Below are 17,592 nucleotides of genomic sequence, written 5' to 3'. Positions count from 1 at the left end.
TCTATGCCAGGTCTGTTCAATAGAACTTGCTACAATATTGGAAATGACGGCTAGTGAGCACTTGAAATGTGGCAAGTGCAACTGACGACTCACCTGTTACATTTCATTAGATTTTGGAATAGTCTAATTCTGTGCTATCAGTCTTCAGGATTTCAGTGTTATTCACTCTATGTACCAGCTGATGATCTTAATCACGTTTGACTTTTGGGGGCATGAATTTCCTTTTTTATAAAGAAGAAAATACTTCCATAGGATTACTAACATACTGTATATAAAGTACTTAACATAGCTTAGCCCATCAGAAATGCTTATTAAATATGTTTTAATTTCTTCATAGACTCTTCAGCCACATGTTCTATGACTGCACAATTGCAAGATAGCTTGATAAAGATTGTAAAATGAGAATGGTTAAGAGATGCCAATATTAACACCTTATAAAATATATGGAGATTCTCTTCTCTGAGCCCATGTACTTTCCCCACATTTATTTACTCATAATGTACAAAAGCAATATACCAGGAAAAACAGACGTGGATGTCCCCTAGAGAGGCTGTAAGGCCATGTTGATGTATTTCCCTCCCAATAATGCCCGACAGAGCCCCTGGGACCCCCTCTTCCCTCACCCAGTGTGGGGCAGTCATCCACAATGTTGCCTGAAGGACTTGGTTCCACCCTCTGCCCAACATCATGGCTCCCAGGGAGCAGGTCACTTACAAGTGTGGTCCCCAAAGTCCCTAAAGTCTAAGTGCCCATCTGGTTAAAACCAAGACTTTAAAATCTGTCAAACTTTCCATTACTGTCCACATTCCTATTCCTCATAATATCACAGGTGACATGAGGTTAAGTAGATCCCATTTTCACACAACCCTCTAGACTTGTGTCATGGTTATGAAGGAGGACTTTTTTTGCCCACTTTTTAACAAAGATAGATGTGTAAGTTTCTTGATATGTTTTCTGATCCTATGTGACTGAAGTCCAAATTTAAGGTCAATGTTTGAATAAATGATTCAAAGAAATAGAAAATGCTTTTTCCCCATTGTTTAAATCTGCAAGGTGTTATTAAGTTTAAAATATTATTATTATGAGGTACCTGGGTGGCTCAGTTGGTTAAGCATCCAACTTCGGCTCAGGTCATGATCTCACAGTTTGTGGGTTCGAGCCCCACGTCAGGCCCTGTGCTGACAGCTCAGGGCCTAGAGCCTGCTTCGGATTCTGTGTCTCCCTCTCTCTTTGCCCCTCCCCCACTCACACTGTCTCTCCCTCAAAAATAAATATTAAAATAAATTTTTTTAATATTATTACTATAAGGAAATAAACTTTTGTGTTTTCTAGTGGTTATTAAGCCTGACTGACAAATATGATTATAGAGAAGCTGTGAAGGAAACTCTTTGTTAGCTCCTCTTCCCTTGGTTTTAACTGGCAGTTTTATTTACCCTTCACCACAAAACAAATACCACAAACAACTTAGTTCTCAAATAGGTGGAAATAGGGAAGTTACTTTGGGCACCACTTCTGAACATGCGATTTGTAAAAATGTAAACTAGAACTCATGTCCTTTTTAACTTCACAATTAAATGTCGCCACAGGATTGCTGACTACGATGAAGTTCATGACATCCCTACGATAGCCCGGGTCACGGACTGTCTCCCAGAATTCATCACCAGAGGCATGGCCATGGCATCTTTCTACCACGCCCGATGTCTTCATCTTGGCTTGGGGGTCACAAAGGATGAAGCGACAGCGAAACACTACTATTCTAAAGTAAGGAAGCCTGAGCACAAACAACATTGACTCAAATAGAAATTTCTGAGTTTTTAGTTAAGACTTGAACATCTTTATGGATTAGTATTTTTCTTACTTAATTATTGCACAGATAATCTGTCTAGGAGAGGTTGTCAGACACGTGGATTATTTGCAGACAGTTCTGCCAGATTCCTATTAGCATAATTAAACTCAGATGATAAAAGTTCCATTTTGATGCAAATTATTCTCTCTCACTCTGCCACCCTCTGGAGCCTAAGGGCCAGCACCAAGACCTTATAGCCAGAGTATTCATGCCTCCTTCTAACCAGAAGTATGAACCTATTCTCATTCTAGTACCTTAATGAAATAGAATAAATAAACTTAAAAAAAAAAAAAACCTGAGAGAGAGAGAGAGCGAGCAAGCATGCAAGCAGGGGAGGGGCAGAAAGAGAGGGAGAGAGAGAATCCCAAGCTGAGAGTACAGAGCCTGACGCGGGGCTCGAACTCACGAACTATGAGATCATGACCTGAGCCAAAACCAAGAGTTGGACACTTAACCAACTGAGCCACCCAGGCACTCTGAAATCTAGTTTTTAAAATTTTTTCTTTATGCATGACATCAACCACACTTTCTGCACACTACCCAAACTCAATCATGAGTTTGAGGTGATCAGTTGAAGTAAGACTTTCCTTGTTTTAATCCATTTGGATTAGCTCCCAAATAGATTTCACCTCTAAAATCAAGCAACTTAGAAAGTGGGAAGGGAGTGAGAAAGGGGGGAAATCATCATGAACAGTACCTGCAAGTAAAGTTTTAAAAAAATAAACACACACACACACACACACACACACACACAACTGCATGTCTTAGGTCGATGACATCCATGAAGTCCAAAGTAGAATTATACCTTATTAAAACTTATAAAGCAATTCATGGGGTGCACAAATTGTTTAGCTGGAGCAGGTGAACAAGGCAAGGAACAATTTTCCGAGTCCTCTGCCTGAATCTGACCATTTAACAGCAGTGGTTCTCAACCTTCTCTGCATATTAAAATCACCTGGGTATTTTTAACAAATTCCAAAGCCCAAGTCTTATTTCAGAACAATTAAATCATGTTCTCTGAGAGTGCAACCCAAGTGTATTTGCTGAAAGCTCTCCCGAGGACTCCAATGTTCAGGCAACTTTTGGAACCCCTAAATTAATTTGTTTGAAATTGAAATTTCCACAGCATTAAGCCCATATCAACACATAAATATAGGAACACAGCACACAAATTCAACTGAGATATTTACCATTACACCATTCTGTTAGTGTGAAAAATCGTTGTCTTCAACTTCTTACAAAATCTAAATGTTCTCTGTATTATACTGATTTCCAAACGAAGTCAATTTCAAATTCTGTGTTATCCTTCATGTCTTTTCCAAATAAACAGAAGCAGAGAAAACTCTGGGTCAACAAAATCCTGAAATGTGGTATATGTTCATCCTAAATAAAACACCGAAACAAACAGACTGCAACCTTAAAAGTGTTTTTCCCAAGATGGGAGAAAATATCCCCAGTATTCAATTTTGGCCATTGTCTTTTACAGGAAATGCTTTTAACAAGGGAGAAGATTCCAAAGCAGTAGGCCAGTGAAGGGTCTGGAATCCTGTCCCATGAGCATAAATTGAGTATTTTATTTAGAAACAAAAGGACAGGAGTCCAGACAGTCGTCTTCAGCAGACTGAAAGGCTGTCCTACAGAAAAGGACCAGCAGGGAGGGGAGCAGAATGATAGCCAATGGCAGTGTGTTAGGCAGGGGGAAAAGATAAGGCCCTGGCTGGTGTGGAGACAGGGGGCCTACAGTCAGGAGACCCACACTTGCTCTCAGCTCTGCCACCGACAGGATGGTGACTGCCAACCACCTTGCCCCCCAGGATCTCCATGAAACCGGCTTTACATATTCTCCTAGGACCTTTACTGCTTCTAATGCATATGGAAGGAAACTTAAGCTGCGTACAAAGCAGGATCTTCTAATACAACTGTTTGGAAAATAAACAAAAACAAAAGGTTTCCTATAAGATGGTGACTTAGTAACCAAGCAACTAGTGAGCAATCTAGTGAGCAACCGTCATGGGTACTGAAGGGAAACTGTCATGGGTACTGAAGGGACACTTACTGCATGGAATGCGGTCTGGATGAGATGATGATCGCGGATGTCTCTTCCAGATTCCTGACGTTCTATGTAGTTATATGCACTGTTACTTAACGCTATTTATCATAACAAAATGTTACTTCAAAGTACGATTCTCATAGATGCTGCTATTCATATAATAAGATAATAGCGAGTTTGAGGCCAAACGTTAATGCTTTCCATGTTACTTATTTTAATAATTCCTACCATTAAATTCCCTTTATTCTTGGCACTGATAAAATTTTCTCTTTCAAGTGCCAATAGCATGGTAATTTTCAGGGTGATCTGTTTTGCAGAGGCTAATTTGAACTTCCTTAATCAAGAAATCAAAACAGAAATGAATCTTAAGAAATTACCTTAAAATCATTGTACTTCTTAAAAAAAAAAAAAAAACTTTTTAAAAGGAAGAAAAAAAGAAAGACCCAACAATTCAAAATGTATCTAAATATAACTGACTCTTTCTCTCTCTCTGATTTTAAGGCGTGCCGTCTGAACCCTGCATTGGCAGATGAACTTCACTGTTTACTTATACATCAAAGAATTTAGATCATAATGCATTTCAACAAAGACCATCAACCCTGGCACCTTAGAACGGTGTGTGTTTTTATAGTCGCTACGCTGTTTGGTTATTTTCTGCATCCCAAGTTACAATATCCTGGGTATTCTGATGACATGTTACCTTTGTTCTTACATCTGTAATTTTATAACTCAAAACCTTAGGTATAGGATCTGATTGCTAAATGAGTCCTTAAAGATCCAGTTCTTTGCCTACAGACTGGCCTAGATCATATCAAATAGAGAAAAACACTCCCTAAAGAAAACTATCTTTTTTTTTTTAATACAGAGTGTCTAAAAGACTTAGTGCAGTCTTAGCTTTAATAACTTCAAAAGTATAAATGCTACAAACCTATAAAAAAACACTGAAAGCTTAACTCTTTAAAATTTCTTTGATCCTCACTTAGTTTTGTGAATTTTGGATTATTAATTTTAATTTGTTGTTTTCCATTAAAAATTTTTAAATTTAAGGGGCACCTGGGTGGCTCAGTCAGTTAAGCATCTGACTTCAGCTCAGGTCATGATCTCGCGGTTTGTGAGTTTGAGCCCCGCATCAAGCTCTGTGCTGACAGCTCAGAGCCTGGAGCCTGCTTCAGATTGTGTCTCCCTCTCTCTCTGACCCTCCCCTGCTTGCATGCGCTCTCTCTCTCTCTCACAAATAAATAAACATTAAAAAATCTTTAAGACTCATAAAACTATTAAAAAGAATTTAAAGAAACTTTCAAATAATGTTCTTTAATTGTGTAGCATTTATACTTCCAAAGCAATTAAAGCTAAGACTGTACTAAGTCTTTTGGGACATCTTGTCTTCTTAAAAGAAATTCTTTCAAATAGTTGGCTAATTTACTATAAACTTCAAAAAAAGTAGGTTTAAGAAACTGCTTAGAATCTTCCCTTAAAGATCTTAATGAATAAGACAACTGCTATATTCCCGATAAGATAATCAGTTAAGAGAGATGTTTCTTTGTGCTTAGACTCATCTGCTAGATTAAAAAAACCTTACGATTCATTTCAAAGCAAAGTAAAATGTGAAAAAAATTTCAAATCATCTCTCAATATAAGAACTGAATCTAAATATGTTAAAACTTTTAATTAGGCTTTCCTTGCATTAATGAGGTCCATAAAGATAAAAGTTGATAATACAATAATAGGATCCACATGGAGAAGACTGTATAGCAATACATGTCTGAAACAGATACACTGAAAACAACGTCTTAAAGATACCTTATCAACACCTTCCTGTAAGCATACACTGATGTGGCTTTATTTTATAAATCACTACCATCCTTTCCGAAAGTGGGTTTAAACAGGATCTCATCTTAGTACAATTAATCCGTAGGCATCAGGCACTAAAGAAGTATGTATGGTAGAAAAGTACTTGCTCTTGTCTCATGTTCCGCTTTGTCTATGTTACTTGTACTTCATTTTGCCACTCTATAAAAAGGAAAGCAATTTCAACAGACTTAGGTCTGTGAGATGCCCTCAACGATCACATACTTCTCTCTTAAATCTCTTAAGACGGATAAACTTAAACCATTCCTGAAAACTAATCCTTTTCTTTTAAATTCTCTACCGAAGACTCCCTCATTTCCTCCAGGAACGTGACTCAATACATCAAACCCTTTGTGAGATTTCACACTACCTAGCTTACATCTCTTCTACAATATAAGCCCACTTGCTCTGCTCCTAATACCATCCATACATGGTATTCCTTCAACCATCGGAAGATCTAAATCCCCAACCAGTATTCTTTTCTCCACACTTAATCCAGTCCCTTAAGCCTGTAAGAATCCTGAAAGTGGAATGTAATAAGGCAGTGCTTGTTGGTTTTAACGGCACACTTGACAGATAAGCGAATCTTCCTTCATCCCAGAAACCACTTTTTTGACTGCCATTAAAACACAGGTCTGAGAAATCCCCAGTGTAGGAACTTGACACGCGTCATATGTGGTAATATGCTACGCTTAAGTGTCTTCAGTAAATCCGACACAGAATTCAAAATTTCAGTTTACTGTAGTTACCATAAAGGGGGTACTTCTGGCACAGACGAGCCCTTGCAAACTACCACTGCTGCAGACCGTGGCACACACCTTGACCTGTGAGTGGAGTCTCACTCTTTAACTCACGTTGAGTTGAGGCTTCCAGGTCATTCATCTTAAAACAAAAAACAAAACAAAACTTCTAAGATTCCTTATAGCTGATGGCTCATGACAAAGTTGAAATTTACCTTCAAGAAAGATTGAGGAGTCAAAAATAGTTATTTTTCTCACTTGCAGTGGACACTTGTAACTGCTATGGTTTAATTACACGCAAGGTGGACATTACCAGTAACTGTGTTACGATGACATCCTGAGGCTCGGTGATTTCATTTGCTTCTCTTATCTGAATGTGTCTTTTCTACATCCCTGTGAAGGAGAATTCTTACTCATACAAACAGCCAACTTTGGTTTTTTTCTCAAGGGTCAAATATCATCCTGGTTTGAAAAAAAAAGGATCAAAGAGCCGTGACTAAAAGAATCCCAAAGATAAAATTTGGTGTACTAATTTTTAATCGTTTACCTTTTAGAACTTGTGTTTCATATCGAGAACTTGGCAGGTATGATCTAGTAATGCCACAATCAGTACCACTTGAGTATAGATACAGTAGTTTTCTTTCATGGATTTCAAACTGAATTTTTGCCCATTATTTTGCTTTCAATGTTCCTGGGGGCTACAGAGAGGCAAGTGTTTTATTATCACTGCATGATAGATGGTGAATGTTTATTAAGTGACTTGTTCACAGCCCCACTATTGATAACAAAACACCCATACCCTGGATCTCACCTAACGCCCCACGAGTCCACAAGACCTGATGATATAATCGAGTCCCCAGAGTCCCTTAAGTCCCTTCCCACCTGTGTTTCCCTATCTCATTCCTGCCCACCCTTCAAAGCCCGGCTCCTATCTCACTCTCCCGAACACATCATTTCAAGCACTAATTTGGCTCTTCTCGTTCACACTAAAAATCAGATTTTTTCACATATTCATTCTGTGTCTGGAGGAAGGCAGCCAACTGTATACTTCCTTGGAGAAATCCTTAGGTGCACAATGGTTTTGTCAAACAAAACAAAAAAATTCCTCGATAAATATTTGAACTGCCTGATGTATTTTAACCTCAGTTTTTTGAGACGTAAGCACCTTAAATATCATAGAGCTCTGTGATTCATTTTTATATTTTATTGCTTCAAATGCTTCAAACTATGGGAAATCTTTGGTAAAAATAAAGACAAAAAAATTTTCACAAGAACTTTACACAAAGCATTGCACAACAATGTTCTTCAATACACATGAAATAATAGAGGAATGTTCAGAGTCCTCAGTGAGGAAAGTAACTGTACAGTATTCCTAGTTCTTCATTTTAAAACAAAACAGTTTTCATAAATATTTAAAATATTTCCTAAGTTCTTATCACATATTAACATCTGTATTTCAATCAGTGTGTTGAACTTAACTTATATTATTATTAAAATAAAAATAATTAACAGAAGTGTGTTTTTCTGTTACCTGTGACAGCATCAAGTTCTCCCTCCCCAACCAATTCCGCTCACTTCCCACGAAACTAGAGGGAGGTAACTAACATAAAATCAATATGGTTCTCAATCAAGCCCTCTGCGGAAAAGAGGAAAATATTTCATGTCTATTGTTACACAGACATTTCTCTGGTGGTTGGTTTGTGCGGTCTCAGACTTGGCCAGCTTTCAGCTGATCTAAATGACTTCTCAGCTCAGGACACAGCTCAATTAGCAGCAACTCCATCAGCACCTAAACCAAGAAAGAGGAAAAAAAAAAAAAAAGTAGAAAAACGTGGGGTTTATTCTCTCAGGGTGCATGCCTATGTCTAAGAGAAAAGTCTAATTTTAGGTCTAAGATGATTCTCCACGAACCACTCACTCTCAAATGAATGGAACTCATATAAACTCCATTTAATATCAGATTGATTCATTTCAGGGTCTCCTTGCCATGTCACACCATCAACAGTATTTCATATTTAACATCATAATCAGACGACTTGGAAACAGTCTGCTTTGCTGAAGTACGAAAACTAAGCAGTCACACAAAAAGGCGACGCGCATCTGGTCTGAGAGAAGGACGGACTGCGCGCTGGAGGCACGGTTTTCCCTTTTCTTTTACCAAACTGAACAACTGAACAGTCAGATGACAATGAAGCACAGTACATAACTGGGGTGAGAGTTATAAGTAACAAGAACGATTAAGTGTGCCACCCCCACATGTGAACAGAAATGTAAAACTGAATTAACAGTAAATCCTCTGGTCGCCTTTCAATTACTCACATATAACAGATGCTTATTGGCTCTTGTTTCCTGCAGTGCGTTGAAGATTTTTATTATACCATGCCGGGCATTCTGCTGTCCAACGAGGCTCTGAAGCGTATCTGAAAAATCAGGTTTACATTCTGTGCTACTACTGACAAAAAGTTTACAATCCACACATATTCAGTGAAGGAGACAGTACACGGTGTACCCGCAACAAATAAAGGCACTGGGGCGGGAGGGACATGAACGATCAGTTCTCTCAAATGTTTAAAGAGAAAATAAGTCTATTTAGAAGTTTTCGACATCAGGCATTTATGCAAATTACAATTTGAATATATTGCTACCCAATTAAAAAGTAACCTCTCTAAACAGTGTTACTCCGGCAGGATTTTTAAAGCACAAAACTTGTTATCTGTTCTAAAACATTTTTCTAATTAAAGAAAGCATTACAACCACTACTGTTCTCATTAAGATTCTCAGTATAATTTCTCAGCAAGGGACAAGTTTTAAGAGAAAAAAAACTGATTATTATTTTTTTCAACGTAAATAATGTTTTCTGAGAGATATAAATGAAAAACGCCCTAATAAAGTTAGTTCCCTTTGTGTCTCTGTACGTTTCAGGATCAGAACCTAGGCCTCACCTGGAATGTTCTCAAGCAGCTTCTGCTGTGCTCTCTGTTTTGTTTCCTGACTTTGTTCTTCGCTTCTGATTGTGGTTGGAGGCGCCAATTTCCCATGTGGCCAAAAAGCATCCCGGAAAACGTTGATGTAGTAAACCAACATTTGCTCACTGAAAATCCAGTTCACGGTGTCCCGGATTTGTCTTTTAAGAGAAAAACGTTTCTTGGATGACGTTTTGAAAAATGTTATCCTCTGTTCTCGCAAGGCATTTATCAGTGGGTAGGTTAAGATACAGCCTGATCTACACGTTTGATGAATAAACTAGGAATTGAATTTTTAAACTCTGGCTCTGAAAGATATTTTTTATTTTGGTGGTGCTGGGTAACCATTCATCTCTCGAGCTCACGTGTCCATCAGTGCTGAGCTCTCCAAACGTTTGCCACACAGTACCTGCAATCTGTAAGGACAAGAACTAAGAGGAAACGGATTTGTTTGAAGCTGGCAACTACCCTGTGCACAGTGCTTCACACACCAATTTCTCCAGGAAGTGGTATAAACTGAAAACGTGCATTCATTTGAAGACTGTTCAAAGTGGTGTGGAAAACTTTCCTGAGCTCCTGGAGTCTTGGGGAGGAACCTAGCTATTTTCGCTGTCTCTTGTGTCGCCCTGGCAGATCCTGCTGGGCCGAGTGCTCTGACCCAGCGTAAGCATTTCGCGTGCTCACGAGGCGAGAAGAAAAAAAGATACCACCTTTCACCCTAAAGTGAAGGACTCCAGAAAGATAAACTGCTATCTAGTGTATTTCACATTTCCCTGGGAATGAAGGTTGGGCAGACATTTGACTTGCACAGTTAACAAATAAATGGCTTTTAGCCGGTTCTCCAGGTCTTCCACGCAACCCTGTTTCATTAGTCATTAGAAAAATTCTACCCCGTGACAGGATTTCTACTGTCGAGAGACAAGTAACACAGTTCAAAGACCCCAAGAGAGGTTGGAGGGTGAAAAGGAGGAAAGAATCGTCTTGACGATGCCAAGAAGACCTGAAATTTCAAACTCAGTTCATGAATTACAATAAATCAAAAAGCCTTTAAAGAATCTGACTTCCCAACCTGATTTTTAGAGGGGCAATGTAAGGCTTTCAGAAACAGTATCTGAAATAGATGTTTCAAGCCTCATACTTTGCATAGTTATCAGCTACCACTGTGGTCTAAACTCTGCTCTGAGTTAAAACTGGGTTAATTCTGTTTATAACTGCATGTCTCCTAAGATACTTCCCTATGCTGCCTAGGAACTGGGCAATTCATATCTAGACGAAATAAAAGAATTGTATTAATTTAATGGGACTTCTGCTTTTTTTTTTTTTTAATTTTTTTTTTTTAACGTTTATTTATTTTTGAGACAGAGAGAGACAGAGCATGAACGGGGGAGGGTCACAGAGAGAAGGAGACAGAATCTGAAACAGGCTCCAGGCTCTGAGCTGTCAGCACAGAGCCCGACGCGGGGCTCGAACCCACGGACCGTGAGATCATGACCCGAGCCGAAGTCGGACGCTTAACTGACTGAGCCACCCAGGTGCCCCAAATGGGACTTCTGCTTTAAGAGAGAACCTGCCAACCTGCCTGCCTGCCTAAGAAAAATCTACGTAAAAACGCAGACACCTTCCGCCGCCCCCCTACCCAGTCTTGTTTTGAGTTACTCACTGGCACTACATGAAGAAAATTTCACTTTGCAACTCAAAATTAGGTAAGTGACTCTTACCAAAGGCCATCACCTATGTATTTTCTATCAATTTAAGTCTGACTCTCAATTAGCCAAAACCAAAGGAAGCTTTTGAATCAATCCTGGTGTGTGAAATTATAGTTGGGACAAGGCACGAGGCACATACTGTGCTGCTGCTTCATTTTGTGATGTGTTCTCTCTGCTAAAGGCAAAAATAGCAAAGGGCCAGGTGCTCCATCATTTCTCTGCCTGATAAAAAGCCCACTGAAATGAACGGCCTGAAAACTCTCTACATGACACCTCTCCTCCAAGCCCCATAAAAAGAACTGCCAATGGATTCACCACACACAGACCGCCACTGCTCATTTATAATTAAGAGCCAATATCATAAATAGGAGCAAGGAGAGTGTGCATGATTTGCTGAAATTGAAAAGGAAAATAAATTAGCACGTCTGGAGTACTGGGAAATACAGGGCCATTTTGGAATTTTCTTTATCCAAAGCCCATCTATGTAACAGTTAAGAGGTTTGCCTTAGATTGAAATGGTAAGTTAAACAGGCCATCTTTCTGACGAAAACAAAAGCCTATGATACTAAGTCAACTAAATATGCCACTAATACCATTTGTTAAAAAATCTGACAAGTAAATTTTGCTTCTGACCATAAGGAAAATATATTCTATTTGGGAATGAATAAAAAGATAACTTGCTCTTTACTGTTTCCCTTAAAAACGTATAAGATTTACCTGATAACCATGTGTACAAAGTCACTATGATGGTTTTAACAGCTCATCTTTCACTAGGGAAAATCTGGTAATTTCATCTTAAAATATTTTGCTGTACAAAAAAACTGACTTTCCCCCCTTATCTTTTAGCAAGTAATTCACATTTTTATTGTACAGGAAGTCATAAGAATACTGGATATAGAGTTAAACTCTCATGTGTATGGATAATGTACCATTGCTTAGAATATACACATGGCTTACAATGGTGGTTATACGTCCACATATCTCAATGGATGGGTATTAAGATATGAACTAATAAAAGCAATTACCACTTTAATGTTACCCCAACTCGGGGCGGGGGGGACCACATATGGTTTGCATTTCCCTCCAAATAAATACCTGCCAGATGATGTTTATTGCACTTTCATTTTGACTTAGAGTCTAAGCCTTAAAGTGATTCCCATAATGCAACATAAAAACACTATACCCAAGATACTCAAACTGGTCATCATGATCAAAAGAGAACTTTACAGAACGGAACTTTTAGGGTTTTAGGGTTTTTTTGTTTTTTTAATTTAATTTTTTTTTTTTTAACTAATCTCTACACCCAACATGGGGCTTGAACTCACAACCCTGAGATCAAGAGTCACACGCTCCACCCACTGAGCAGCCAGGTGCCCCTACAGAACAGAATTTCCTGACCCTGTCAGCCAGAATGCTGAAGCTAGCTCAAGCTTTTATCATCTAGTTCACCATGCATCCTGTGGGAGAAATTCTTTCCCTATCCAATCTTAGAATCCTAATGGAAACAAAATGAGAAAATATAATACCTTAAGCTAGAGAGATCCCCGGCTACTATATCACAAGGTAATTTGATTTTTAAGGCAAAGAGTAAGGCATTAATTCAAACATTCATTTCATGAAACTCACTTGTTGATGGTTCTTCCAAAAGTGACCTGAACGAGAGCAATTAATGTTCTTCTCACCCATTTAAACACTAAAATAGAAATGAGGAGAAAAGAATTTATCACAGTATATCACAATTATGACATTTTCGGAGCTGCACAAAGCATAAATCTTACCATTTGACTCAATCTGAGTTCTGACACCAAGTAATGACTAGGATATCTGCAGAATTTGGGTCCAGGTTAGCAAACTGCTGTCAAAAAAAACTTCTTCTAAGCCTTCATTTTCCACATAGTAACCGATGAGATGAAACCTAAGAGTTTTTATAGCTTTTCAATGCCTAAACAACAGCTGAGCCAGCGAATGGAAACAATACTCTACTTCACCATGTCCCCAGGCTACTTACACGTCTGTTTTCCACCAGCAGACACTGCAAAGCCTATTTTAGGTTTCTGTCCGGCTTGTTGAACCCAATTTTCTAACACACTGCTCTGAATGAGAAATATCTGTGATCAAATGTTGACAAATATTTTGAAATATGAATGAGCTGATGGGCCTAACTTCCCTTTTGGATAGCCGTTTGTAGATCACTCCATACTTTTATGTATTTTATGCCCTTGGGAGAAAGGTGAACTGTCAAGAGCTGGGACCCCGAGTGAGCGTGACTTTGGCGCACTCCTGTGCCACTTCCCAGAGCAGCTGGGCACAAATCACCTTCTCTGAGCCTCAGTTTCCTCATCTGTTCAAGGACATGTGTTTTGCTTTACAAATCTTGTTGATATCTTACACGAGTGCTGTAAAAGTTTCGACAGACCTAAACTTTAATTACCAACATGAAGACACATTTTTAAAGGTACAGAATATGAATATAAACCAGAAGAAGGCAAAGAAATGCTGGGAGGATGTTTTAGGTCTGCAAATTGGAATCTAAACCAAATTTTCCATCTATATAAATTCACATCCATTCACTGAAATGTTTAGTTACTCACACATAAGCAAATGAGAAATTCAGGCTTGGCTCTTAGAGTTCAGGGCTCCTGCCCCAGTAGGAAAACCTAAAAGGGACTAAATCCACAAACACCTCTGTACGAGACAAACCACCCAAACAAAATCAACAATCAACACAGACTTGGCCCTAGACTTTTAGAACATTCCAAAGTCATTTCTAACTTTTTAAATGGATCTAAGTACCCAGCTAAAGTAGTGTTGTTAACCTGTCAAGTAAGAGTCAAGTCTTAGAATCAGAACTATGCTTCAAAGGTGCCTTAAATTTTTTATGGAATTCAGAGCACTCTGATAGCACGCAGACTCGTTCATTTTAGGCTGGGAGCAGCACGTCTGCCGGTGCTGATAACCTCACTCTGGCTTTCCAGAGCAGAAGAGATGCAGAAGAGACGCAGCTCATACTGTCTTGGAAACTGGTCTGGATCACCCCAGAAGAACCAAATGGCACTTGGAGATCTTGGAAGGCAGGAGGTTTATTTTACACCGGTGGGCTCAGAGGAGATCATTCTCCGGAGGTCTGAGCCCAGAGTGTCAACAGAGGGGACAATTTATAGTCTGTTACTTCCGCATTCCTCATTAGTAGTAGTTTGGTACATGTGGCAAGCAGGGCGGGAAGAAGAACCTGGAAGGGGAGTCTTAGGGCAGGGGCTGGAATTTCCTTCTCAGTACTGTCGTCAGCCATCTTATAACAGATTTTTCTCTATCAATATGCAGAGGGTCTGAGGACACAGGCAGCTCTAAGAATGCCTGACGGCCAAGCGACAGTTCTACATTTTTTAAAAGGCTGTATTACTGATCCCCTTTTGTACGCTTAACTAGAGCAGGAACCAAAAATGTCTTTGGTACAAATTCTCTCCCAGCACTGATATGCCTTTACTCCCTTCTTCCAATCCTCTCCCGGTCCCCATTCCCCATACTGCACAGGAATCAGCCCTATTCTTCCTTCCAAGGACTCATCTGTTCAGACACATAAGCAGCTGCAGCAACACTGGCATTTTGCTGATGGCAAATATATCACATCTCATTATAAATGATGTTCTATTTATTCCCCTCTGAAATGTCACTTGCAAAACCAAATATGCTTCTAAGCAGGCATGTGGTAGAGGAAATCCAAGCTGCAAAGACAAGACTGGGCCCTACTCCCATCCATCATGTCTCTGGATCCCTTTGTTTCACAAAGAGCACACTGACCAAAGGCTACAATGGTGCTTCCTCATTCTTATCAACTCCGTGGGAAATGGGGAAGACTCACGATTTAATGAGCCAGATTTCACTGACGAAGAGTCAGATTTTGGGTGGAGAACTAGTTTTTCCTGCCTATGCTGTACCTAGTTAAACATCAGTATATATCTTAGAGCCTCTAAAACATAGAACAGGGATAGATAGCTTTTTCATCTGAAAGGATCTTTGGTATTTGGATGATATCCTATCACAGATTACTTCTTCATTTAACCATCCGCCATTTCTAAAGTTTAGCCTAGTTCCAAATTTCCATTATTGAAATTATGCTAAAATGAACATCCTTACGTATAAATCTCTGCCTTCAGTTTAGAACTGGGTCTAGGGCTTAATGCGAATTACATTTTTGGAACCCCTGCGGTGTAAGTTCACCGAGGAAAGAAGCTACATCTGATATACTTTTCTTTCTCCTTACAGAGTGATCTCTAAAACATATGCTCCCAAAGCGTTTGCTGATTGTTTTAGCTCTGGCTTATTAATGACTAAAATAATTAATTCTGGCACTTAAAATTTTCTTGCCTGTGCATCCATCCAGGCATTTTATTGATCACTGACTATGGATGAGGCATCACAGTAGATGGTGAGGACTAAGACACATAAAACATGTTCAAACTTGCAATAGTACTTGAAGTTTTTTCATCTGCTAATAATCCTTTAAGTGATATATTAAGGGATATACAAATAAGAAGGGAAGCCCAGCCCAATTTCCTATACAGGACCAACTCCCAGCCCATACTCTTTACCCCAAGGGAAAAGCTGCTAATCTGGGTAGACAGCACAAGACAGTCACAGGACAACATATTACTGGCTGGTGGCATTACGAGGCCTTACCAACGCTTACTCCTCACATGGGTTTCCTCTTGTAGGTGGTCAGCTGTGACTTCAGGCACCTGTCCTATCTCTAGCTAGTCCTGAGGCTCTCGGTACACGGAGCACACTGATCTCAGGGTTCAGAGTGTTGGGGGGCTGTGGAAGGTGAGCGTGGGCAGAGGGACCTATTCAGGACTCAAGACTCAGCCACCTAGTACAGTTTGACCTTTTATCCAAGTAATACTCTGGGGGAGAAGCACCTGTGTGGGTCTTAACACGAATACTTTGATTCTGTTTTTGCCCTTGTTTCTGCCAAGTACATCTCCCTCAGGTACCGCTAGGGTGACATTTCTCAACCTTGGCGCTCTTTTGGACAGGACAGCTCTTTGTTGCGGGCGGTGCCCCAGGCCCTGGAGGGGGTTGGTGGCATCCCTGGCCTCTCTCCACAAGATGCCAGGAGCACAATCCCCCAGGTTGTAACAACCAAAAGTGTTTCCAGATATCACCAAATGTCCCCTGAGGGACAAAATTCCCCCACCCTTCCACTGATAACCACTTCTCAACAGGGACAGAGGTAGCTGAAAGGCAGGCCTGAGGCATTTCCTGTGTCCCTCACCCGAGTACAACCTCACAGCACCAAAACCTTACCTTTATCAACAGGGCTCCTTCCCTGACTATGCACAATTATAAAGCAATGAGGCTATGCTAAACCACGTAAAAAAGAAATTCAAAGCATTCTATCTGTATTCAGAGGAACACGGTAGAGGGTAACTCAGGACCCAAAGTTCCCCAAGTACAGAGGTTGTGGCCTCGGGTTCTCCCACAGTATCTGGTTGGCTGGTAAATGTGTTTGCTGATGAGTGAATGGATATAGATACAAATGTGATTCGGGAATAAAGGGGTATTATGAGGGTATGGGTGGGTGTGGGTGTGTGACCACTTAAATAAATCACAAAGAGGCTTACTTCCTCGAAGTTCAAAGATCTCCCCAATCAACATGAAACATGGCTCAGCCAAGGCATCTTTCCTCCCATCCACATCATCACCATAATCTGACAGGTCACTGTCCTCCTCTGTCTCCTCCTGGGGATACAGAAAGGTCAGAGGAAGTCACTTATCCAAGAAAGTTGTTAGAGTTGTTCTTTTCTTTCACATGTAAATTCCAACCTATGGGCTCACATTTCAACCTTAAACACTCATTTGACTTTCCTACATACAGAAATCTATGCATTCTCAACGCGGGGCAAAATGTGTATCTAACCCCAGGGAAAAGCTTGATGTTAAAGGCTTATTCAAGGTTTAAAATAATTTTGAAAAACTTCTATCACTGTGTTAGTAAGGAGTGAACTAGTAGATAACAAAATAGTTTTCTAACCATTTTGAGTTTCAAAAGTAAGCCTTTTTAACTTAAAAGTCATGATTTTAAATTCGCTGTTAAAATGTTTTTTTAAATTCCCTGTTTTTTTAAATGTCTTTTTTTTTTAATGTTTATTTTATTTTTTGAAAGAGAGAGAGAGAGAGAGAGAGCAAGCAGGAGAGGGGCAGAGAGAGAGAGGGCGACACAGAATCTGAAGCAGGCTCCAGGCTCCGAGCTGTCAGCACAGAGCCCGACGTGGGCTCGAACTCACAAACTGCAAGATCATGACCTGAGCCAAAGTCAGACGCTTAACCGACTGAGCCACCCAGGCTCCCCAGTAATGTCATCATTTTAAAGCTCTGACTCAAGCTCTGATTCTGCACTTCAGTCAGTCTCATTTTCTGATCTGTGTATCAGCAAGTTTCA

The 17,592-nt window shown here is 39.8% G+C and overlaps 2 protein-coding genes across 21 annotated transcripts in view; one reads left to right on the top strand and one right to left on the bottom strand.

Moving 5' to 3' along the window:
- The window catches only part of LOC122217394 (LRP2 binding protein), a 39,195-nt gene extending 28,450 nt beyond the window's left edge, over positions 1-10,745 (top strand). For all 9 annotated transcript variants that reach the window (XM_042934315.1, XM_042934313.1, XM_042934309.1 and 6 more), the window contains 5 exons: positions 1,587-1,761; positions 4,398-4,511; positions 8,460-8,695; positions 8,840-8,916; positions 9,407-10,745. In XM_042934315.1, the coding sequence (XP_042790249.1) occupies positions 1,587-1,761; positions 4,398-4,463 (241 nt within the window). In that variant the 3' untranslated portion in view covers positions 4,464-4,511; positions 8,460-8,695; positions 8,840-8,916; positions 9,407-10,745. The remainder of the gene's footprint in view (positions 1-1,586; positions 1,762-4,397; positions 4,512-8,459; positions 8,696-8,839; positions 8,917-9,406) is intronic.
- The window catches only part of SNX25 (sorting nexin 25), a 150,264-nt gene that overhangs the window by 11,827 nt on the left and 120,845 nt on the right, over positions 1-17,592 (bottom strand). For 2 of the 12 annotated variants that reach the window (XR_006201460.1, XR_006201459.1), the window contains 9 exons: positions 16,775-16,892; positions 12,780-12,846; positions 9,427-9,608; positions 8,804-8,904; positions 8,016-8,273; positions 7,032-7,182; positions 6,798-6,946; positions 6,494-6,626; positions 5,711-5,906 (listed from right to left, as the gene is read on the bottom strand). Coding sequence is in view for 2 of the 12 variants with exons in the window: in XM_042934303.1 (XP_042790237.1) it covers positions 8,193-8,273; positions 8,804-8,904; positions 9,427-9,608; positions 12,780-12,846; positions 16,775-16,892 (549 nt within the window). In the remaining 10 variants the exon portion in view is untranslated. Of the gene's footprint in view, positions 1-3,036; positions 3,230-3,902; positions 3,965-5,696; positions 5,907-6,493; positions 6,627-6,797; positions 6,947-7,031; positions 7,183-7,677; positions 8,274-8,803; positions 8,905-9,426; positions 9,609-12,779; positions 12,847-13,744; positions 13,821-16,774; positions 16,893-17,592 lie in introns of those variants that run through there. The other 10 variants (XR_006201461.1, XR_006201458.1, XR_006201453.1 and 7 more) reach the window with 9 other exon arrangements.

This window comes from Panthera leo, chromosome B1, assembly GCF_018350215.1.
Source record: "Panthera leo isolate Ple1 chromosome B1, P.leo_Ple1_pat1.1, whole genome shotgun sequence".
NCBI classification, from domain to species: domain Eukaryota; kingdom Metazoa; phylum Chordata; class Mammalia; order Carnivora; family Felidae; genus Panthera; species Panthera leo.
Note: the sequence above shows the minus strand (reverse complement) of the source record. Positions and strands in the feature narration are given on the sequence as shown.